Below are 26,582 nucleotides of genomic sequence, written 5' to 3' on the forward strand. Positions count from 1 at the left end.
ATTATTATTTATTTTGTTAGTTAGAATTTGTTAGTGCAAATTGTTATTTTTCTTTGTACAGAAATTTGTTAGTAATTGATTTTGTTGCACATGCTGAGTTGTATAGTTAGTTAGAGCAGCAATGCAATTCTATTAGGGTTACTGCTTGTATAAATAGTAAACGGTAACATTGTATTTATTGAGCCTCATTATTATATAAGTTTAACTTCTAATTCCTTGGTTTCTCTGTTTTTATGTTCTTTTCCATGCTCATACACAATTTTTACATGGTGCGGTGAGCGTGGATGGATGGACATGGAGATGCCGATCGAATGATGAAAAACTTGCTCTGTATTTCACAATTCGTTAACATGATTAGAGGAGGAGGATGAGTCCAGCTTCATAGTTGAAGCATTTGTTCGTAATTCTCCCTTCATAAATCTGCTTTCCCATTTCTTCCATTCGATCTGAATGATTCTTTCTCTTCACAAATTTCTGAAATCTCAGCTCATCATTTTCATCTATTTTCTTTCTTCTTCTCTTTTGAACTCACACCAAAGAGTTTGATGAGAGCTCAGTCATTTCACTACCTTCCTATCAAAGTGAGATAACGAGTTTCTGATCAACAAGATCAAGAGAGAAAGGTTGCGAACTCGTCTATCAAATTCGCAATGATGGAAGCAAAATCAAATCCAGGTGTGCTGGATCTACAGGAGGTGCTCCTACGATAGATATGCAGCAATTCGCAGCGTTCTTCAATCAAGTGGCGCAGATCCAGAGTCAAATCAACAAGACAAATTCGAATCAAGATCTTTCAAGCCTTTATTACATACTTTCATCTGAAAATTCAGGTATACTTATTACCAACGTTACTCTTGCAGGCTCAAATAACAGTGCATGGAGCAAGGCTATGGTTAATTATCTTACATCTAAGAATAAATTGAATTTGTTGATGGTACTATCTGAAACTTGAGAAAAGTGATCCCAATTTTAAGGCATGGCAATGATACAACACACATGTAGTTGCTTGGATTAATCTCTCCCTTAGTTCAGACATTTATCAGAGTGTTTTTTGGAATAATATAGGATATGAATTATGAAATGACCTTAAGCATCATTATTATCAAGGTAATAGGTTTAGAGTAGCTGAATTGAATGACAAAGTATATGCACTAAAGTAAAGGGACATGTCTATAACTGCTTATTTTGACAAACTGAAAAATTCTTGGGAAGAAATTGATGATTTTAGAACGATACCTGGCTGTGATTGTGTAAAATGTGAATGTGGGTTAGGCATTGTAAGGCAGCACAGGGAAGAGGACAGAGTCACAATTTTTGCGTGGTCTTGGAGAGCAATATTCCACTATTAAGTCACAGGTCATGCTCATAGATGACTTGCCTAGTGTGAACAAAATTCTGTTAATGATCACTCAGCAAGAGAGACAGCTCTTTAGCTTTGATAATGCCTTGGATGCTAAGATTTTGGCAGCATCTTCTCAATCTGATAGGAAAGGGGAAACAAAAGGAGGCAGAAATTAGTTTCAAAAGGGGCAAAGCCGCAATAAATTCCAGTGCACTCACTGTGGAAAATGAAGACACATTGTGGATAATTGTTATAAGAAGCATGGATATCCACCCAACTTCAAACATCGATTTGAGAAAAAGACTCCTGTCCAGCTGTCCTTATAATTGTATGGCTGCAGCAGACACTACTGAAGATGACAGTGATGATCTCAATACTCAACAATTGGTTAGAAGTGAACCAACCATTAATGAATTCATTCTAGAGCAATTGGAAGCTCTTTTGGCCTTGCTTGGCAGACAAGATGTGGCTCATTCTCACAGTGTTAACCAAATTTCAGCCAAAGCTAATCATTCTCCTCATAAATGTAGAATGGTACATATTTTACATTTTGATTCTCATGTCAAGGCTCTAAATATTTCGACTAAAAAACATAAGCCATGGGTTATCGATACTGGAGCTACTGATCATGTGTCATGTAACTTGGCTGATTTTCAAAATTATTTCAAAGTTGATCCAATTATTGTCAAATTACCTAATGGAGCACTCACTACCAACTGTATCATGGGTACCATTATACTTTCTGACAATATTTTTCTCACTAATGCATTGTTCATTATTCCTACATTTAATTTCAAACTCATCTCTGTTTCAAAACTTACTGCATGCTTACATTGCAAAATGAATTTCACTGACAAGGCTTGTGAGATATAGGATCTGCACACTTTGAAGATGATTGGTGCAGCTAACAATATTAACGGTTTATACATTTTGCACAAAAAAGTTAAAGCTCTCCCTCACATCACGGCAATTTCTCGCAGCCAGTTTTCTCAATCTTTGTGGCATGTTAGATTAGGACATCCATCTCATTATAGGATAATTGCATTACAAAAGAATTTTGAGTTTATTGGTTGTTCAAAGAATTCGAAACCATGTCATTCATGCCATTTTGGCAAACAAAAACGCTTACCCTTTTATGTTAGTTCTAGTGTTGTAGCGTACTTGATCATATTCATATTGATATTTGGGAACCTATTTTCATTTCCTCCTTCACTAGAAAATGTTATTTCCTTACTCTAATGGATGATTGTTCTTGATTCACTCGAATTTTATTCATGAAAACTAAGGCAGAAGCTTCATCATTGGTTAAGAATTTTGTCATTTTTGCTAAAACTCAATTTTAATGCAGTAGTTAAAATAATTCACACGGATAATAGACCTGAATTTTTAATGCCTAATTACAATTCTAATGGCATAACTCATCAAAGAACATGTGTAGAGACACCACAGTAGAATGGGATTGTTGAGCAAAAGTATCAACACATTATTCTCATTGTGGCTAGAACTATCATGTTTCATGCCCATTTACCAAAATCTTTTAGAATTACAGTGTTGCTCATGCAGTTTACTTGATTAATCATTTGTCTACTCCTTTCTTAAAAGACAAGTCTCCATATCAAATTCTTTATAAGAATTTGCCAAATATTTCCCTTCTCAAAGTATTTGGTTGTTTAGCATATGCTAGCAGCCTTGCAAGACATATACGCAAGCTAGATCCAAGGGTAAGAAAGTGTTTGCATCTTGGATTCAAGGAGAGAACAAATGATTACCTACTCTTTGATTTGTAGACTCGAGAGATTTTCTTATCTCGAGATGTCCAATTTCATAAGAATTATTTTTTCTACTGTCACTCTAATAATTCCAATAATGAAAATTCTTCAAATTCTTCTATTTCATCTCACAATGCATCTCATCTTTTTTTATTATGAATTTTTGGTGGGACTAAGATCTAAGTTTTAAACACAGATGATGCAGCTTCTCAGCCAAGCTTACATCATCTAAATGTTAGTCATCAAAATGATGATGCATTATCTGAATTAAATGAAAATGAAGAAATGCTACCTTATACTGAAATTCATAATCATTTAAAATCAACATCTGCATCACATGAAGAGCTTTCAACTAATAATTCTGCTATTTTGCCTTAATCCTCCATTATACTTGAAATTGCTGATGTGAAAAGATCAACTAGGCAAACTAAACCTCCTGCATACCTGCAGGACTATGAATGTCAAACCATTAACATTATTCCATCTTTATCACAATTCACTGCTCAAAGATATCCTCTCTCTAATGTCTTGCCTTATACTAGGTTTTTTCTTATGTATCTTGCATTTTTTGCTGCTATTCAGAATTTAGAGCCTAAAATCTATGAGGATGAAATCATTCAAACCTATTGGCAAGAGGCAATAAAGGCTGAATGATGACTTGCATCATCTACCTCTTTTTCTTATCTAAAAGAACCATAGAAATAGTGATATCTCATTAAATTAATGTAATTTCATGAACTAAATGATGAATTTTATGGCACATTTCTTTGAAATGAGTTTTGTTCGAATTTCAGGTGAAAATAGCATCAAAAGAAAAAGGAAGTAAGGAAGAGGAGCTGGGCGTGTGTGCTGGACGTGCCACTTGATGCAAACACTAACAAATTGAATGGGCATGGCACGCCAGCTAATGGGCGTGGCACGCCAGCTAGCAAGTCCAGAAGAGAGTCCATGAAGCTTTTAATGGGCGTGGCACGCCAACTATACATTTCAGAGAAGCATTCTTGAAGACACACAAGGGGCGTGGCACGCCAGACTGGGCGTGGCATGCCAATCCCATCATCTACAAGGGACGTGGCACGCCAGATCGAAGCCGTGGCACGCCAGATCGAAGTCGTGGCACACCCGTTCAACTAAGCAGAGGGGAGTGGAAGGTTCAACACAATGGGCATGCCACTTGATAGTTGAGGCGTGGCACGCCAACCTTGTTCATATCTTGGGCGTGCCACTTGAGTTCTAGGTGTGGCACACCAAGTTTGAAGAGCTTAACACCATTATAGGCATGCCACTTGAGATTGAAAGAGTGGCACGCCAGTTCAACCAACCAGAGATGATAAGTGTGGCTCCAACAAGGGTGTGGCACGCCAGACCTGGGCGTGGCATGCCAATACAAGTTTCCAGAAAAGAGAGAATGAAGAATCCTCGAAGGCATGCCACTTGGGACTCTAGGCGTGGCACACCAAGGCAAAATGACTAGGGGCGTGCCACTTGATGACTAAGGCGTGGCACGCCAAACTTGCTTGCACCAGGGGCGTGCCACTTGAATACTGGGCGTGGCACGCCAGTTTACTAGACCAGAAAGGCTTATTCATGCATTGCAATGGGCGTGGCACGCCAGACTTGGGCGTGCCACGCTAGTTCAAGTCTCCAGGAGAGGGAAGGAGAGCTTTATTGAGGGCGTGGCACGCCAGACTTGGGCGTGCTACGCTAGTTCAAGTTTCCAGAAGATGGAAGGAGAGCTTCATTAAGGGCGTGCTACGCTAGTTCAAGTCTGCAGAGAGGAAGAAGGAAGAAGTCAATTGGGCGTGCCACTTGAGCTCGAAGGCGTGGCACGTCAGGCTAGCTGCAAGACAGGAGGTGTGCCACTTGGAAGCTAGGCGTGGCATGCCACTCACACGCCAGGCACATGGTTCATTTTAATGAGTTTCCTTTTATTTTCAATTGTAATTTTCTTTTCCCTTTTGTAATTTTCAATTTCTAGTAATAGGAGTAGTATAAATACCCCCTAAGAGTACTGAAAAAGGGGTTGATTGGTTGGTTAGTTAGGTTGGCTAGTAGTAGTCTTTACTTCACTTCATCTTCTTCCATCTCTTGTACTTTTCTCTAAGCTATGAGTAGCTAAACTCCCTCTCATTAGGAGATGGAGCTCTATTGTACTTGATGGATTAATGATAGTTAATTTCTTCTTCTTTTCATCTCTCTTTGATTTGCTAGAAGGAATTTTATTTCTCAAAGTCTAGTGTTCAATCATCTTGGAAAAGAGGTTGAATACAAATTGGGTTTCATGGGAACCTTGAAAAAGGAAACATGGAACTATGCTTGAAATCCCTTCTCACACTTGAGTAGATCTGGATTTTGGGATTGGATATGGTGACATGAAATCCACCCACTATTTGGATCTATGATAATGTGTGGTATAATCAGGGACCAAGCTTATCTCTCTTCATGAGCAATTAGACCAAGGAATTGGTTGATTATCAAGATTTGAGAGATTGAATCACCAAGGAATTGGGGTTCAATCAATCATGATTGCCAAGAGGTCAATGAGTTGCATGATTGAAGATGAGATGATCTAGAATTGATCCAAAGAGAGCAACATCTCCTGATCCCAATGAATTCCCCTATTCTTATCTTTCCTATTCTTTATAGCTTTCCTTAATTTCTGCCATTACCCATTCCCCATTTACAATTCAGTCATTTATGTTCCAGCACTTTACATTCTTGTCATTTACTTTTCTGCACTTTATGGATTTCCTTTATCTTTAAGTCATTTACATTTCTGCTATTTAGAATTCTGCACTCAACAATTCTTATTGATTAGCTTGACTAAATCACCCAGTAACTAAAGTTGCTCAATCAATCAATCTCTATGGGATTTGACCTCACTCTACTGTGATTTATTACTTGACGACAATTTGATATACTTGCCAAAGATGGATTCATTATACTTTGATATAGTGTAAATCCGGAGAATCACTGAACTAACTGCTTTGGAAGAAAACAAGACATGGAAGCTAACTTCTTAACCAATTAGAAAGAGGGCTATTGGCTGTAAATAAGTATTTCACACTAAATATCACCCACTGCACAATGGAGAGGCACAAGGCAAGACTTGTTACCAAATGATTTACACAAGTGGCTGGTGTTAACTATCGAGACACCTTCAGTCTTACAGTAAAGCTAGGGAATTTGAGAATGGTACAGGCTATTGCTACAGTGAAAGGTTGGCACCTTAAACAAATCAATGTCAACATAATGTTTGGCAAGCTTGATGAAGAGATCTATATGAAGGTGCCTCCAGGTTTAGAAGCCTCACCAGGTCAAGTTTGCAAGCTTGAAAATTTTTTGTATAGATTAAAACAAGCTAGTAAACAATGAAATTGTAAGCTCAAATCAGTTCTACTTGAGCTGAAATTCACTTAATGCAAATCAGATTACAATTTATTCACCAAGACCACATCACTTGGATTCACAATAATTCTAGTGTATGTGGATGACTTAGTATTAGCAGAAAATGACCTAAGTGAAATTGAATCAGTCAAGGGTGTTCTTCATGACAAAAATTGCTTTATATCAAAGGAAATATGTTTTTGATTTACTTAAGAAAATAGGATTTGAAGGTTGCAAACCAGCCACCACTCCTATTGATTATGGAACAAAACTTAGTAAAGGTGTTGGAGAATTGCTCACTGATTCTAGTCAGTACAGAAGGATTGTAAGCAAACTTTTATATATATCCAATACTAGACCTAATATAAGCTATGTCATTAGAAAGCTAAGCTAGTTTTTAGATTGTGCTACTAATGAACACTTGAAGGCAGCGCATAGAGTGCTGCATTATATAAAGAGTTCTCTTGCTATAGGTCCATTCTTCTCTACAGATTTTGATTTACATCTTACAGATTTTTCTGATTTTGATTGGGTTGGTTGTGTTTATTCTAGAAGATCAATCTCTGCATATTGCTTTTATCTAGGACCATCATTGGTTACTTGAAAGAGTAAAAAACAATTAACACTTGCAACCTCCTCTTCAGAACCAGAATATCGAGCTTTAGCTCTAGTCACCTGAGAAGCTCAATAGCTGAGCTATATTCTCCAAGATCTTAGTGTTCCAATCACAAAAGTCTATTAATTTGTATTGTGATTGTAATTCAGCTATCTACATTGCTATTAATCCTGTGTCTCATGAACGTACAAAACATATCGAAGCCGATTGCCATATTGTCCGTGACAAATTACAAGAAAAGTTGATCCGTCTCCTTTTCATTTCTACCAACAATTAAGCTGCTGATATTCTCACAAAACCACTTGCTCCTGGGCTTTTTAGTGCAGGGTACTCTAATATAAGCTTGGATTGTTCGACCTCTTCTCTTCCAATAGTCCAAGCTTATATCACGGGAGGGTGTTACTTAATATTATTATTCTTGCAAATTATTATTTATTCTATTAGTTGAAATTTGTTAGTGCAGGTTGTTATTTTTCTTTGTATAGAAAGTTGTTAGTAGTCGATTTTGTTGCACATGCTGAGTTGTATAGTTAGTTAGAGCAGCAATGCGATTCTGTTAGGGTTAGTGCTTATATAAATAAAAAACTATAACATTATATCCATTGAGTCTCATCATTATACAAATTTAATTCCTAATTCCTTCTTGATTTCTCTGATTTTATATTATTTTCCATGCTCATACGCAATTTTTACAATAAACATAAAATCTAAACTTAATCGCAATCATAACTCTAAAGTTAAACAAATCAATACCACATATCACACCAGGTCACTACAAATCATGACAAGTTTAGTAATTCCTCTTCTTTATTTATTTTATTATATAAAAATTAAGAGTAATGTTACATATACAAATTTTTTTATAATTAAATCTAACTAAGTTGGTGTAAAGTCCAACAGAAAAAAGATATGTACATACGTCACTATTTTTTATTTTTCGCACTTTCTGCAACATATAAATTTTTATTGCAAAACATAAAACTTTATTGATACAATAGACAAGTTTTTACATATACAAGTCTTTGCACATAGCACACAAATTTTTGCTGCAAAAATATATTTTATCAGTTGGGTGAGCCAATATTCTGTGTATATAGTTTTCTAAAAATTTTTATACTATATATCAAAATTTCTTTTTTATGCACCAAAATTTTTGTGATGTACACCAAAATTTATGTATTGTGCGTGTTTCATCAGTATAATATACAGATTTTTGTATATAGCACACAAAATTTTGCTACGAATATATTTTGTTAGTTGGATGAGTCAATATTCTGGGTACGTAGTCCTCCAAATAATTTTGTGCTGCACATCAAAATTTTTATGCTATGCACTAAGATTTTTGCACCAAAATTTATATGTTGTGTGTATTCCATTGGTATAGTATACAAATATTTACATCTAGCACATAAACTTTTGTTGTCAATGTATTTTATTTACTGGGTGAGTCAATATTTTTGGTATGTAGTCTTCTAAAAATTTATGTACTGCACATCAAAATCTATGTGCTATGCTCCAAGATTTTTGTCTTGTATACCAAAATTTATGTGATATGTGTATTTCATTGATTGAGAGAAGAAGAAGATGAAAACGACGAGGACGACGACGATAATAATAAAAGAGTACGAGAAGGAAAAAAAGAGAGAAGTGAGAAGAAGAAGAAGAAGAAGTGGCGGTAGCAACGACAATGATTATAGTAACAGCAACGATGATGACAACAATGTTAAAGAAAGAAGCGCGTAAATCAAGAAAATGATGAAGCTGACGACGATAACAAAGAAGAAGAGGAAGAATAAGACTACGATAATAAGAAGCGCATAAAAGAAGAAAATGATGATTACGACGATAACAAAGGAAAAGGAACATAAAGAAAAAAAAGACGAAGATAACGAAAGAAGAAGAAAAAGAAAGTGTATGTCCACTTGTATTCGAAAAAGAAGAACCTACAAAACTTAATAAATTTAGTTTAAATTATGCCGACGGTAACCGTGGGTACGATGGAGTAGATTGGGTCCCGCCCTATGATGATGGAGTCTCGTTACTTTCATGACATTTTATATGATGCTAGTGCTACTACTCCTCCTCCTCTTCCCACTCATCCAATATAAGTAGCATGCAAGGTTGGTTGGTTTTAACTAAGTTTGATTTGATATGGATGTTGTAGAGCGTTGTGATGAAGAAAGTGATAATGCAGAGAATGAATACGTGGATAATGCATGGAAGGAAATGAGCAAGGATAAGGGTAAGGGTAAGAAGGGCTTAAAAAGGAAGAGCATTTCTGAGTGCTTCTACATGCCCATAGCAGAAGCGTCGAGACACCTCAAGGTGGGTCTCATACATCTCAAGAGAAGGTGGAGGGACTTAGGGATTCAGAGGTGGCCTCACAGGAAGCTCATGAGTCTTCAAACCCTAATCAACAATCTGCAGCAGCAGCAGCAGCAGCAGAAGGGAGTTGATGAGGATGAGAGCAGCAGAATAAGGAGTGCCATTCACATTTTGGAGAGAGAGAAGAGCTTGTTGGAGGAAATTCCCCACTTGCAACTGGAGACCACACCAAAAGGCTAAGACAAGCATGCTTTAAAGCCAACTACAAGAAGAGGAGCAAGCAGCCAGAGCAACCAACATCATGATCCTCATTCTCACTTTAACAAACCCTTTTAGGCAGGTATATATCCTACCCTAGCTTGGCTTGTTAGCTTTTTTGCGCTATCTATATATATCACTAAGAATATGAATCCAAGGTGTGGTTATTATTGTTGGTAGATGAGTTAGTTTCAGCATTAGCTGAGCTAGCTTTTTGTAAGTAATTAAGCTAAGTGGCTAGAGAATAGTAGAGATTGATACTTTGCATGTTAGCTTATTTTGAGCTGTTAGTGTCTTCATATATAATCTCAACAAAATATACATTCATATATATTCGCTTATAAAAATGCTATTTATATATTAAAATTAGCTACTAAAATTAGTCACTAATGTATTTATGTATAAATACATGTGTGGTTTAATTTATTTTCAATGTATATTTGTATTCCAACATGTATTTTATACTAATAGCTGACTTTGATGACTAATTTTAATATATTAGCTTATTTTGTTTTTGTTTCTTTTTTTGGTTTAACTCTTGGTTTGATTTCTGCCACCAACATGTTGAACTTAAATCCCTAGAGTTAAATTTGGACGACTTAACGCTATTTATTTATTTATTTGACATGGAATTTGGACTTAACACTTGGAACTTTGAATATAGATTATGTTTATCTCGCTTCCAATTTATGTAATTTTAACGCATATCATGCTGCTACGTTTTTTCTGGAATAATAATAATAATAATCTTTTAGGAAATCAATTCTTTTTTAATCAATAACTAGTTTATAAACAATAGTTGAACAAATTTTAAGGGAAAGAAAGAGAAATTGCTAGAAAGAAAATGGGTTCCGATTCCGGTGAAAAGCAAAAATCACAATATGCGCTGCTGAACTATATAAAGGCAATGGCGCAGTGGCCCATTTTAAGAAGATATTTGGTCCAACACTCCAACGTAACAGATTATGCATGGTTGAACAAGATTGTAGACGATTATCTAAAAAAGAAGGGAGGTTTTGGAAGCAATGGGGGAGGGGTGTGGGAGTTGGGTGCACTTACCATAATTAACAAATTAAAAAGTATGAGTGAATGTTAGATGAATATGATAGGATGATATCCGAGGCGGGGCCGGGGTAGTTGCAGTAGGTTTGAATGAGTAGTAATATAGTTGCAGTTGGTTTATCCAACAATCTGATCTATATCTGGCTGTGGACGTCATCATCATCATGTTCATATATATTGAAAAGGTCCTAACTAAGCATGCAATATTTGTGAGAGAGAGAAAGATGAAGAATAAGTTGGTGGTGGCGGTGGTGAGTGTGATAGTAGTAGCAGCGAGCGTAGTGCTAGAAGGATGCGAGTGCAGGACAGTGCAATTCATATTTGGGGACTCACTGTCGGATGTTGGAAACAACAAGTACCTGTCCAAGAGCCTCGCTCAGGCTAGCTTGCCGTGGTACGGCATTGATTTCGGAAACGGGCTCCCGAATGGCAGGTTCTCCAATGGGCGCACTGTTGCCGATATCATTGGGGATCAAATGGGCCTTCCAAGGCCTCCTCCTTTCTTGGACCCATCCTTGACTGAAGATGATATTTTGCACAATGGCCTCAATTATGCTTCTGGAGGGGGCGGCATTTTGAATGACACAGGCACCTATTTTGTAAGACGGATGGATGGATGGATGAATTATTATATTCTCACTCATATATAATTACTGATTGTTGCTTCTTGCATCGCAGATTCAGAGGTTCTCTCTCTACAAGCAAATTGAGCTGTTCGAGGGGACACAAGAACTAATAAGAGAGAAAATCGGGAAAGAGGAGGCAGACAAGTTTTTCAAGGAAGCAAGGTATGTGGTTGCACTGGGCAGCAATGACTTCATAAACAACTACTTGATGCCCGTATACAGGGACTCATGGACTTACAATGATGACACCTTCATACAATACCTGATACAAACACTGAGAGGCCAACTCACGGCTCTGCACGCATTGGGTGCAAGGCAGCTGATGGTCTTTGGGCTGGGCCCAATGGGCTGCATCCCCCTTCAGAGGGTGCTTTCGTCCTCCGCCTCCGGGGGCTGCCAACACAGAACCAACACCCTGGCCCTTAGCTTCAACAAAGCTGCCGCCAAATTGATGGACGACTTGGGGAAACAACTTGCCAATTCAAGCTTCAGATTTGGAGATGCTTATGATGTTGTCAACGATGTCATTTCCAACCCAAACAAGTATGGTTTTGAAAACTCAGATTCACCTTGTTGCTCGTTTGGGAGGATACGACCCGCTCTCACCTGTTTACCAGCTTCAAGGCTCTGCAAAGACAGAAGCAAGTACGTATTCTGGGATGAGTACCACCCCACAGACAGTGCTAACCAGCTCATAGCCAATGAACTTATCAAAAAGTTCGGCTTCTTGCGTCTTAATCAATCTTCATCCTCCCCTTCCCCTTCCCCTTCCCCTGCTATTTGATTGCTTTTCCCAAACTATTTCATAATTTGTGTTTGCGTTTCAGCTTCAACAAAGATGATTAACTGTAAGAGAAACAGCTTATCGCATTAGGAATTAGCTTTAATTAGTGCAATGTGGATCTCTTTGATATGACTGATTGAGTAAAGGTCCAGAAATAGATGTCTAAATCAGGATCGAGGTTTTGTTACTGCCTTACGGGTGTATTATTGTGTGCTCATGTAATATAATCGTATGATCACTACTATTACATTTTATGCATCATGGGTCACCTTTAGTTGTATTCTTCACCTTCTTTATTAAAAAATGGCCTTACAATTTACATATATTTTAATTTGATGCAACACCCCATACATGAATAACGAGTTTCTGATCTTATTCACTACTGCTATAATATAAAAAATTTTATCAATCCCATTAGCAATTAAATTTCATAAACTTGCTGGGATAGATTGTAATTACGTATCAGACTTTCTAAGACATGATTTGGTAATGGCCGTTCTATTAGGGAAAGCAGGGGGGGCAAATGTCCTGTTCCCACGACTTCATTGATTACTTAATTTCTCCGCTGAACACAAAAAGCAAATTAGTGTGTTGGAGAAGCTGTAGATGCATGATGACATTAACTGACCTGTATTACACAGAATAAACATAAAACCATTTGGATTCATTATGGATTCTAAGAATTTTCTTAGGGTGACAACCACTCACATATAGTTATTTTTATATCAAGTTAATAATTAAAAATTATTAGATTAAATAATATATTTATTAAATTATCATTTATCGATTTTCAATTGATGAATTTTTACCTTTTTCATAATATATATAATTATGCAACAAACTTCGGCTTGCAATGAACAATTTTCTTTTTTCTTTATATTTACGTATCTTTTTGAAAGGCTAGGCAAAAACATATACTATATACACATAATGCCACGTGTTTCTCACATAAAGTATTATAGTTTCTACACCAAATATATATTTTATTTTTGGGTTAAATACGATTTTAGTCCTTAAGATAGGGGTTAAAAATTTTTTTAGTCTCCAATCTTTTTTCGCTACAAAATAATCCCAAAGGTTTCAGTTTTTCTTAAAATCGTTATTCCGACGAAAATGCTCTTCCTCCTTCTTTCCCATAATGCAAAATCAGAAGCATGCAAAAGCAGAATGCAGAAGCAAAAAGCAGAAACAGTAAAACAACAACAACATTAAAACAACAACAACTAGAAGAACAACACCAACAACAATGGATAATGAAATCAGAGCAACAACAAAAGCAAAAACAAAAGTAGAAGCAATCCAGAATCAAACCAAAAACAAAATCAAACCAACAACAATAACCATTTCCTAAAATCTAATAACAGAAAATCGACATCCAACTAAACTAATCTAAAATCAAACCAAAAATAAAAATTGAAAGCAAAATAATAACCTGAATTATAAAAATAGAAAACAGAAAACATTCTTCTTCTTCTTCAATGAAATCAAAAACAAAAACAGAAGAAATAGAAGTGAAACAGCATCTTCTTCTTCTTCAATGGAATCAAAAGCGTGGAACAGGTGGGCTCAAGTTATCCGCGGCGCCCAGCCCAAATCCACCGCCGAGACTCCACAATTGTCGTCGCCGCCATCATCTGCCTCTTCCTCCTCCCTTGCCGCCAGCGTCGCATTAGTCTCAGACCAGCTGCCTTTTTCAGATTCCTCGTGACCAACAGGAGTGTTGTGACATCTCCTCACTTGGGGGTGAGTTCTGGTTCGAGGAGGTTCGAGACAGGGAAGGAGAGAAGGAGGGGAGAGGGTCACGGTGGTTCTGGGGTTAGCACGAAGGGGAGAGGAGCAGCGGCGGCGAGGAGCAATGGCGGTGGCCCTTCCCCTTCCCTCCCCCCCCCCCCCTCTTCTGTCCCCTCTTCCTTTCCTTGAACTGAACCAGCGTAAATTGAATCCCTTTTATAGTTATAACCAGCATTGACCTAAATTACTAAGATGTTACAAACTTTTATAGTACTCCTAACATTTTTAAGTCATTTTTTTAAATTGTTTTGCATAGAAAATGACTTAAAATGGCTTAAAATGCCCTTTATTCTATGCAAAACAAACCCGGTTTTAGAAAGTGTACTTTTTTAAACATAAGCTAACCCGGTTTTCACACTCTTCATAATCCGCTAGAGGGTGTAGCGGATTATGAGTCTTGCACCATATGAGCAGCATAAACCGCTACAGGGTGTAACGATTTGTGAATAACGCAGCCCTCAACGTAATCCGCGATAGCCTGTAGCGGATTACGTGCAATTGAGTTCCACTACAGGGTATAGCGGATTATATACAATTGCGTTTGTTGCATTTGCGTCTGGAAATTGGCAATATTGTATTTACGTAAAGATTTTGTTCATTTATTTTATACGTGTAAATTACTCTTATTTTAAGATAGAAAATTAATATTTGTATGTATGCTATATAAGTTTATTTAATTATTCCAATAAGTTATGCTCATTTTTATATCTAATATTCACATAATAATTTAAAATTATATTGTCCATTTTATTATTTTATTTGGTATATGATTTGATTTTTACAAATATCACATACGTATTTAATTGTATATATTTGAAATATGTTAAATCATGCTATTATTGATAAAAGTAGAAAGTATAAACATTATTTGTATTTGTTTATATAATTTACATCTTAAATAGAATTAAATATTTTTTCAAAATATAGAAAAGAAGAAAAATAGGAATTGAAAGCACTAAATAACAAATGATTAAAAATTAAAAAAAAAAAGAATACAGAGGATGATAAAGAAAATTAAAAGAGATAAAAATAATAAATTTACCTAACTAGAAGAAAAAAAGGAATTGAAAGTGCTAATTTTTATTTAACTTATATTTTATAATAAATTTTAAATATTTAAAAATCGTTAATTTTTATTCTTTTTCAATTAAATATTTAATTTTTTATTTTTTTAATAAGTTAGGTATTATTTTTAGGTACTATAACAATCAATTTTTTTTTTGAATTTTTATTTTTCTATTATCTTTTTTCAATTCTTTTTTTCATTTTATTGTTTCTTTTTTTTCTCTAATTTTTCTACTCTTAAAACAACTTAAGGCACATTATCATATTTTAATTATTTGAATTAAATAATTTAACTAAAAAAATGTCTAATTAAAAAAAAAACAGTAGAACTAGCCGAAAACATTGGCTTATAAATTAGCTCATCATGTTATTTGCCAAAATCTAATTTATTATGTCTTATATATGTATTGATTTTGGTTCAATTAATAATTTATTTAACTCAAATAAATAGGATACGTCATACGTGATTATATATTATCTTATATATGTTGTGGTATGGACAAGCATGATTGTAGGAGGGACTTAAGAAACATTATTGTAAAGCTAATAAGGTTGAAGTGAATGAACAGTAGTAGTGTAATATAAATAAATTAATCAATCATGTCAAATGCACGTTAAAATTAAGAGCATAAAATATGTATTAAAATATAAAATACATATTAAATTAAATTAAATTATACATATATTTAAATATAAATATATAATAAATTAATTTTAATAATTAATTTTAGTACATATTTTTTTAAAGTCAATAATAACAGAAATTTAAGTGACAAACACACGGTCGCGTCTCAATTAATTAATAATTGATACTCATCTTCATCAGTGCAGCTTACATTTTCGCTTCCACTTAAGCAAGTTATTGAGAAACTAGTTTAATTTATTCCCTAATAACACCGAATTAGCATAACATAATAAAACATGATATTCATTCATAATATATAGTGAAAATTCATACGAAGAGGCAGACGCCACATGGGTTGATTATGGTCGATCAATACACAACATTGAAATGCTATGGAGATGGTGATTTTGGATTATGACGGTCATTAGCCCCTGTAGGTGGGTAGTCATGCAGTTCCAACAACCCCATCCTCTCAGTATTAACGGCTGAACTACTTCTTGTCTCCTCCAAGTCTCTTTCTCTGATGATGACAACTTCCTGTGCATTATTATTTCAATATTGTTATCTAAGAAACGATGCATGCCTATATAATTAATAAGTAGTATACATGGTGGTGGTCTTAATTTAACTTACTCGTTGTAGGTTAACGTTGTGGTTGTTGATATTCTCCACCGCCAATAAAGCAGCATCAACTTGGGGACCTTTATGCATAATAAGGCTTTGGGTTCCTGTTTGTGGAAGCAACCATACAAAATTACAAATGTATATAGGAGAAGGGAGCTAGAATTATATGATAGTTTTGAATTTACTTGTGATAGGGACTGCTCTCGTCAAGCATATCAGATGACAGAGCCCTACTAGAACAACAACAGAGAACAAGCGAATCATTGTGGTGCCTTTCATCATCATCATCGTCGTTAATATTGTAGCTTAGCACATTATGCACTACTTCCTTATAATGGATGGATATATATATATAACACACACTACTTAGTCTAGGTTCGTTAAGTTACGTTTGCTTGCTACTAAGCTAGTACTCCCTATTTATACATGTAGATTTGTATCAGATTTTGTTATTTATATTTATGGAAATTAAAATAAAGTGGATGATGGGAAAAAGCAATTATATATCATATCATATGCATTGCAAGGAAAACTCCAAAAGGTGGTAGGAACCCGTCATTTCTTGGAAGAGGATGGGAGAGTAGGGGAAAGATTTTGTTCTGTTAGGTGATGGACTTCTTAATTAATAGTACAAATTAGGAGGTTAATATTTTTATTAATTGAGTAAACTATTATTTTAGTTTTTAATGTTTGAATTTTAATTTAGTTTCTAACGTTCTATTTTTGTTATAAATAATTTTAAATAGGTCAATGTGGTTTTGTCGTTAAATTTGACACTAATCGTAGGATGAGTGACGTGAACGTTAATAATATTACTAATTAAATTATATCTTTTTTTATGTGTTAGAAAATAAAAACTAAAACTTTTTTGTGACATTTTTTCTCTTTTTTTTTTACAAAACTTTATATCTTAATAATCAATAATCATTAACGCTTTAAAATTAAAAGAAAAACTTTTATATTAGTGATCGTTGATAGATCAATTTTACTTATATACCAAAATCGAATATTATTGGTTCTTTAATATGCAAATTAGTTGTTTCAAATTTAATGATAGGATAATATTGAATCCATTTAAAATTTTTTTGAAATTGAAATAGAACGTTTAAAACGTTAGAGACCAAATTAAAATTTAGTCAAATATTAAAAACTAAAATAATACTTTATTTTTATTAATATTAATAAATATTTTATATCACTAATGTTTCATTTTTATCTCATTAGAATTTAAAATTTAAAATTTAAATAAAAATATCTTCTTTAATTAAATATTAATAAAAAATAATAATTTTTTTGTTGATCATATGACATTATTATTATTATTATTATTATTATTATTATTATTATTATTATTATTATTATTATTATTATTATTATTATAAAGTGGCAACGAAAATGCGAAGTGGAACGTGACACGAGAGTTGTCGGGGACGGGTGATAACAACCCAATATGCCACACTATTAACACTAGCCAGTAGAAAATATATGCAAAGTCAACAATTGAAGCTCTAGTAAAAGTAAAGAATAATGATAGGTACTAACCAAAGAATTAACTCACTCTTCACTAGTCTTCATTCTGGTGGTCACAATTGAATGTTATTATGTTATTGCATTGCTAGTGGGAGCAACACTTTTCTACACTACCACAATTCAATCAAACATCTATTTAATTCCTCGTTAAATCTAGAAAGAACCTGTTCAAACTTCAAAGTAATTCAGATTAGGCATAATGACAAATTTACTCGAGAGAGAGGGCCGGGCTCTGCATATGCCACTTTTGTGATTGAACATCTAACCCAAGATAAAAGGCAAGAATAGAGAAAAATATCAATTTGGTGCTACTCCAATAAACATTACACATTCCCCCCTGCTTTTTCTTCCATGTGCTCTGTCTTTAACAATTGAGTAGATACATTTAGCACTTGGCAATAACCAACATACATATTATAAGAGTTTCAAGTGTATGTTTGACCCTAGAAAGTAGAAACTAGTTAAATTAAATAAACTTGCACACTCTCAGGTCTCAGCTCCAATATGGTGGGTCATTATTTCATTGTTAATAAAATCGGATTTGGATGATGGTAAATTACCTTGTTTGATTTCCAAAAATATTAGAGGAATAATGAGAAATATAGTCAAGCTTATTCTCAAGTGGTGCGCTCTCTTATATTGCACTAGAAGTCTAGCAAGTACTCATTGTTGTTAGACGAAAAAAAAAATAATTCTGTAAGTAATATTACATGTTGACGAAACTCGAAAGTTATTTAATTTCAAACTAGTAATATAAACGCACGTGGAGTTGTGGGATAGAAAATGAAAGGCAAATGGGTTATGGGCTCAAAGGAAAGGGTAGGTGGTTACGTTTGTAAATAAAAACAAAGTTATTGCCTTATTGGGGAGGTGGAAGCGTGGAGGACAAGTGTTTTGCTTGCTTGCTTTTTTGAATGTCCACACATTATTATTACTTTTGGAAACCAAATACCAGATTCAACTTCTGGGATGGAATTTCATGTGCATACACTTTCTTTTCTTTTGAAAACGAAATGGGTACTTCCAGACAAATAGAGCTGCTAATTCAACCAAGAAAAGTCACAATAACCAGGTAAAATTTATCGTGCGGTTTGATTCCCACTTTTTAATTCTTTTTCTCAATCAATTTTCGGTTTATCACTTAATTTTTGTATGAATATATACCGGGAAAGTGTGGACTGGGCTTTTCGAAGCATGTGTAGCCCAATGCTCCAATGGGGATACGTTTGAATATTTGATGAAGCATACACGGCTGGTAATGACCCTAACCAAAAGTCCAAAACCACAAAGACATCCCTTTTTCCCCTGAGAAACATTCCATGCACTAGTTTAGCTATACTTCCAGGGCACATTTTTACATTGCAAAGAGATATGGTTTTCTACTTTTCTTGGTTAATTGGTTGGAGTCATGTTTAAGTTAATCCAATATTAAATATTATTCTAAGGTTGAAGTCACTTTAAATAAGACTCTTGTTGAAAATAGTTGCTTTGGCTATACAGTTCGCTTCATTATTTATATCTTCTTTGAATTAAAATAATAATAACACTTCAATTTTAATTTATAATATTCTTAATCTATTTTGTCAAACTTTACTCTGAAATATTATTATCACGTATTTGTCTATTTATCAAAAAGAGAGCATACAAACAATTATTTTTGTATAGCATCTCCTTTCTTCAAATTGTATATAACTCAACAAAAAAGACATTACAAACTTTAACTTTTTGCAATACAACCCTTTAATCAACAACTATCAAAATTACGGAAAAATATATCCAAAATTTTTCAAACCATTAGAAGTAAAAAAAATTAACATCATTCAATTTAATGGACTCGATAGGAAGAAGAGTCTAGTGCAAATCGAGAGAGGAAGAGAACAAAGCTGAATGGATTGAAAAGATACTAAGCAACTTTTTTGCTGAGCTACAAATCAAATTGACCTATTAGTAGTACTCTAAGAATTATATGGACTAAATAAGTAATTTTCATGCTTCTCTAAATTCACCAGATAATCGAATAAAAAAGAAAAAAAAGAAAAGCATCTCCAAGAGTCCAAGACTAAGATCTTGATAAAGCTAGTATTGTAAGTCCAAATAATCAGAATATAATCCAAGCAATGTCCAAATCTCTGGAATTGAAAAAGTTCTATAAACAATAAAGAACAATTTTAGGATTAAGTTGATACCAATGACAAGTATTCAATTGAGCTAAATCATAAACAAATCTAAACCCTGCCGTACATTACGAGAACTTGAACTTCTATAGAATATGAAGTCGTCAGACCCACAATCAATTATCATGTCCATCCCAATCTAACTTTTTTTAATCAACCAACTATATCAACTACTAGCTGAATAAAGTTTAGAGATAATCGAGTGTCAAATTCAATTAGGTCTCTCTCCACCTTGTAAGTTCGGGTTATACCCGTTTAAGTGCTATCTAACCTCTTCTAGAATAAGAGAGAAAATATCTTGAAGTTCCCATTGATCACTCTGTCAAATATCTCTAATAGTCAAATCAAAATCATAAATATACACAAAAGAAAGATCCTTAGCAATTAGACTCTCAAGACACCACTTATCAAACTAGAAATACGAAGGATCGATACACCAAGAGAAACCATCCTTGAGGACTCCAAAGACCTTAGAAATACTTTTCCAAACATGAGAGGCATTACTTGAGAGAGATCCATCTAAAGCTCCATTGTTCCTCAAGTACTTTGTCTTCATAAGAGCAACCCTAGGTTTGTCTTGACAGTAAAATAATTGCCAAACAAGCTTTTTAAGTAAGGATATATTAGTACAAGCATGATCTCTAACACCTAGATTACCAAATTTTATGGGAGTGATCACTTTCTTTCAGTTAATTAAAGAAAAATTTTTACCATCCACTTTATCCTTTCAGAAAAATTATCGTATCATAGAGAATAATTTATCACAAACTCAGTTTGGGAAGAGATACCTGCATATGATAAATTGGGATGGATACCGTGATAGAATTGATTAAGCAAAATCTGTCAGTTTTATTGAGAAGTCTATCTTTTCAGTTTTCACTTAGCTAATCTGCCTCTAACCATCCCAATCACCAAATGAAAAAAGATTCCACTAGTATGAGAATAATTGAGATTTACACGCAATTATCTACTTAAGTCTAGAACAAATATGATGGAAGAAACTCCAACAAAGACATTTCATCTACAAACAAACATATTTTTAGATCATATAACTTTTGGACTTATCAAAGTTGATTTTCATTTCTGAGGCCTTACAAAAAGTGTATAGAAAATGTATCACCATTTGAATCTGAATCTTAGAAGCCAAATAGAAATGAAGCAAATCATTTAGAAACATTAAGTGAGAGAACTTCAGGCCAGTCCTAAAAACTAAAACTAGCTTTCATATATCCTCTTCCACCTTATGAGAAAGAGAATGTATAGGGAGCCAATAGAGTATCTATACAATGTGTACAATGGGATATAGAGATGTTCGATTCAGTAAGATATCATATGTTTATTGTTCCTGGTATCCGGATGGTTATTCTGGATAGTATGAGTGTATTGTGTTTGAAAAATTAATAGTATTTTATCTTGGATGTTCATTTTTTAACTCATATTAGTTCAAATAAATAGCTCATTGTACACATTGTACAAATACTCTATTGACTCCCTAGCGGGGCTCTAGGAGAAATATAGCAAGTAAGTCTCTCCATATAAAGCACAAATAAATAGGGAGACATTGGATCGTCTTATCTCGTCTTATCTCAATTTCCTTATAGGTGCAAAACTCCCCAATCTATTTTCATTCCACAAAATAGAAAAGATAAAGCGCAAACACAAGACATAATCAAACTAACGATGTTCATAAGAAAATCAAAAGCAATAAGAGTACTTTCTAGAAATCTCCAATCCACTCTATCGTAAGCTTTTTCAAGATCAAATTTAAAAGAAAAATATATTTCTTAAGTTTTGTATGTTTCATGAGGAGAAGAACATCTTGTGCCACAATGCTATTCTCAAGAGTACCTCGCCTTGAAATGAAACTACTCTGAAGCGGCTAACAATATCTGTCAAAAAAGATTTTAGTCGGCCAACTAGAACTTTGATGATAATTTTATAAATAATATTATACAAACTAATAGGCCTGAAATTTTTCATGAAAGTTAGAGCCTTCACTTTAAGAATAAGAGCAATCAGAGTTTTCATGATTATAGGGTTCAAAAAAGATCACTAGAAAAAGTCCTTCTGACAATATTCCAAATCTCACTGTCAAGTGTGCACTATTTCTTAATATTCTTTGAAAGGAAAAAAAAAACCTTAAAAACCATCCGGACCAGAAATCTTGAAAGAATTCATAATGAAGACTGCTAACTTCACCTCTACAAAGAAGACCGGTGTAATAAGCATAGCCCCCAACTTCGACTCAGAAAGGATATAGGAACGTCCATTAAACAATCAATTTCGATCTCTTCAATTATGCCAAAGAGATTCTTATAGAATGTGAGAGTCTCATGATGGAGAAGATCTGAATTAGTAGGACAAAAACAACCCTTAATATAAAGATCATGAACTTTGTTATGATTTTTGCATACCAAAATTTGCAGATAAAAAATTTTTGTATCTATACTTCTGATATCAAAAGAGCTCTTTTTGTAACAATAGTCTTTTATAGTATTTTCTTAACCCAGCTTTTTTTATTTTTAAAAATATAATATCAGTAATTTTTAATTACCTTTGAATTTGATAAATCTGTCTTTTCAACTTCTTCTTTCTTAGAAAAATGTTACTAAAAACTTTAAAAATTAAATTCCAAAAAAAAATTGTTACACTAGTTTCAATCTCTTAATAATTTCACCAACTTAATTTTAAACTTTATTAATAACCTATTTATAAAAAGGATGAATTGTTCATATAGTCTGAAATCTAAAAAAAAAAATGAGAACTCTGTACTCTAAAAGTTCCATTATTACAAACTACATCAAGACAATAATCTAAGTGTAATTTACTCAAGATCTTAAAATAACCCTTAAAAAAATATAGATAGCCAAGCCTCATTAGCAATCTCCCTATCAAATCTCTTAACTAAATTCCTTCCATTATGAACTCTTAATTAAAGTGTCTAATGTAAAAAATAAAAAATAAAAAAATAAAAAATAAAAAATAAAAATCTAAAATACTGTTTCGAATAATTCCTCTAATATTAAATTGTACCTTTGGGGGTTCCTCTAGTTGACAGTTGCCAAGTAATGAAAAGGCAGAATGAGTCAATTACATACAATGTTTCCATCTTAGAATCCACATAAATAGTTTAAATGTGTTGTGTTAATTATACACAATTAAAGTCTTTAAGGGGGAATATATATATATATATATATATACACTAAAAAGTTGAACGTGCCAATTAGAGGTGTGCATAGGTATGGTGAAATCGGGTTTGATGTGATCCAGACTCGACCCGAAATATGTAACGGGCCCATTTTTGAGACCCGAATCCGACTCTAGACCCGATGAAACCTATACTCTTTCGGGCCACAACTATACCAGGTGAAAACCGGACCGTTAACATTATATTACCTTGATATCTTCTTGTAAGTTAGCATGTAAAAATATCCAAATTTCCAAGACTCCAACCATTATTTGACATGGTAAAATTCACTTAGAAAAATATAACAAGAACCAACTCTTCTCTAAAATTAAAGCATAACCATAATCAATACTAATATTGTCTAATAACACCAAATATTTAAATCAATACAAATAACACAATATTATGCATTAGTCTAAAGTCTTATGCATTTTAAATATAAAACATTAACTTATAGTCTTATATATAATGACTAATAACACAAAATATTAAGGTTTACAATACTTAAATTCCACATAATAATAGCCATCATCCATCACTAATAATACAAAATATTTATTGTGTATGGTGACCGGGCCACCAGGTCGATTTCGGGTGACCCGAGCTATGGTTCGGACCCGACCCGAAATAATGACCAGGTCTATTTTTGAGACCCTTACCCACCTCTAGACCCGATGAAATCACACCAAATTAATTCCTAAAGTATTCGGGACCAGGCCGGGTCTTCGAGTCGGGCCGGACCATGCTCACCCCTAGTGCCAATCCCCATCAAATTATTTGTCAGATACATAATATTAAATGTGTTTAAGTAACTCTAAACCGACCAAGCGGCAACCCCAAGCATTATGAAGAGCAAACTTTAATCATCTAAAGTTACAATTGACTTGTACGTTTTAGTATTAATCTTAGTTTAATTAAATTAAAAATATATATTTAAATAGATTCTTTAAAAATTCTGTATAGGATGTTTTTGTTTTCAAAAAAATTTTATTAAACAAAAATTGTTAAATATTATAAAAATAAAATATATAAATCTTAAAAATTTATTTGTTCAAACAAAAACAACAAATTTGATTACGATAAAAATTTATATATCCTATTTTATAAAATTTAAAAATTTTAATATAATAATTTTTTTGGAAACAAAAATCTTCAATATAAATTTTTTTAAAAATCTATGAAGATATATACTCTTAAATTAAAATCTCTCTCAGGCTTAAATTAAAGTCTATGAAACTGGTTGACCTCTAGGACCGCAAGATTCCAAACTTTGTGCACCCACGGGCCACGGCACCTTTTTCCTCCCTTACGTGTGCCATTCACTGAGCGGGACACGTGTCCATGGCCTTTGTGGAACGCAGTTTGTTAAAGCAACTCAACTGATAGCGGAGTGATGCATGGATGACCACCACGTGTCCTAATATCGACACGTCTTCAAAATTAAAAATGTTGATTATTATAATCTATCTGTTTTTCTCAATATCTGTAAAAAATAAAATGAGTGGGTTTGCATATTTCGTGCCTCTCTATCAGTATTGAGACTTTATAGGATACATCAATCTTTTTCTTTTTGCTCCTTTATCTATAGATTAGCATAGGATGATTACTGGGTTAAACTTTATCCCAGTCACCCTCAGAAACTTCCCACTTTGCTCCTTTCTTTTTTTTAATATTATTTTATGTATCTTAATCTAACCCTCTTTTTCTCTTTTCCGTCTACTATTTTGATTTTTGACAAATTTGCTTCCAAACCACACATGTCCATCAGTTGCGCTATTGATTCTTGTTGTCAACATCAACATATACAAGCAAACTTCGTAGAAATAACAGATGGATATTTTTTAAAAGTAAATAAACTAAAAATTTTCGTGTGTGTTTGAATATCATTAAATAATTAAAAATATTTTTTAATTGTTTTTTAAAATTTTAGTATGTTTAACAAATTTGTTTAGTAATAAAAGTTAGAAACATCAGAAAAATATCATTTTTAAAAAATTACAATTCTTTTTTTAAATATTTTAAAAAAGTTTTAACATGATAAAATAAATAAAAAATACTTTTATATATATTATTATATCTAAACATAATAATAGACTAAAAAGTGTTTTATATAAAATATTTAAATTTCAAATCACTTTTATTTTTCAATTTTTTTAAATTATTAAAAGTTCATCTAAACAGTTCTTAATCCCTTTAAATAATTTAATTTGAATAATACTAAAGAATTATTTTTTTTCAACTAACATCATCTAATTTTTAAAAAATTATTTTATTTGTTTTAAATTTTAAATTTTAAATTATAAATTTGTAACTCTATATTCTAAATTATAAATTTAAAAATTGATTAATATTGACTAACTAAAAGTTGATTCTTATATTTTTTCACTTAATTTATCATTAATTCTATTTTCATACTAATAATAGTATATTCCCCTTCTCCTCCCATTACCTAGCTAATTAATAAAGGGCAATTTTTTTCTACCTTTTTTTGAAAAATCCAAATGAAGTTCTCAACTTCTCATTGAATGAAGTTACGATGCAAATCACAGGTTCGTTTGAATTTTAAGGGTACAAATCAATTTGATTATAAATCATCTAACAATATTACGTTTTTCCAAATTTGATTCGTGTAATTTAACATTTGTTTCTTTTAGATTTCATATGATGAAATCTGAATGTTTTTTTTTTTTTACCAAAATGAAATCTGAATGTTAGCATTATAAAATAAATAAATGTCCATAATGTCAACAAAATATCAAAGAGAAAGAAAAGGCAACCCCTTATTTAATTTAATTTGCAATTTTTGTCTTTTTTTTTATTCTTGTCCAGATGTGGATGCAACAATTTGGCATTGTTTGGTTGGAAGATATTATCTAGCGTGGGACCAATGAGATGTTTCCACGATAACAAAAAAATTGGGTTAGCGTCGATGAAGTCGAAGAGAGAGTTGAATAGAAAAAGAATAAAATAAGAATAATGTTTTTCTTTAACACTTAGTTAGTTAAAACTTATATTTAGGATTTTTTATTTAAATAAATAAAATAAAAATAATAATTATCAAAATAAATAATTTAAAAAAAATATTTACCGATTTACGTTTTCTATTTATATCTCGTTTATACTACAAACGAGATAAATTGCATGTATTTCATTTACAGTGTAAACGAAATATGACACGTCAGCTGAAATATGGTTATATCGTTTACAGTGTAAATGAAATAGACCCTTATCTCGTTTACACTGTAAACGAGATAAGGCCGAACGGCGCCTATAAGTACAAGTCCTTTATAGCATGTTCCTGGACTCTATTTTAATTTAGTCAAACTCTTTCTCCCCTCTTTTTACCCCTTTTCAACTATATTTGCGATCGATACGGTGATGGCACGACAGACGGAGAACGACGGGGACATCAACAGA

At 33.2% G+C, this 26,582-nt stretch overlaps 2 protein-coding genes across 2 annotated transcripts; one reads left to right on the forward strand and one right to left on the reverse strand.

Annotated features, from left to right (window-relative positions):
- Positions 1-10,895: 10,895 nt before the first annotated feature.
- On the forward strand, positions 10,896-12,423 carry LOC112736174 (GDSL esterase/lipase At1g74460). Its single transcript, XM_025785512.3, has 2 exons — positions 10,896-11,358; positions 11,438-12,423. The coding sequence occupies exons 1-2, from the start codon at positions 10,924-10,926 to the stop codon at positions 12,167-12,169; spliced, it is 1,167 nt and encodes a 388-aa protein (XP_025641297.1). The 5' UTR covers positions 10,896-10,923; the 3' UTR covers positions 12,170-12,423.
- Positions 12,424-15,789: 3,366 nt separating this feature from the next.
- On the reverse strand, positions 15,790-16,675 carry LOC112735676 (uncharacterized). The gene is made up of 3 exons (XM_025785201.3): positions 16,460-16,675; positions 16,284-16,378; positions 15,790-16,187 (listed from the first exon to the last, which is right to left on the reverse strand). Exons 1-3 carry the CDS (start codon positions 16,560-16,562, stop codon positions 16,041-16,043), a joined length of 345 nt encoding a protein of 114 aa, XP_025640986.1. The 5' UTR covers positions 16,563-16,675; the 3' UTR covers positions 15,790-16,040.
- Between the last annotated feature and the right edge of the window lie 9,907 nt (positions 16,676-26,582).

The sequence above is a fragment of the Arachis hypogaea genome, chromosome 13 (genome assembly GCF_003086295.3).
Source record: "Arachis hypogaea cultivar Tifrunner chromosome 13, arahy.Tifrunner.gnm2.J5K5, whole genome shotgun sequence".
Taxonomy (NCBI): Eukaryota; Viridiplantae; Streptophyta; class Magnoliopsida; order Fabales; family Fabaceae; genus Arachis; species Arachis hypogaea.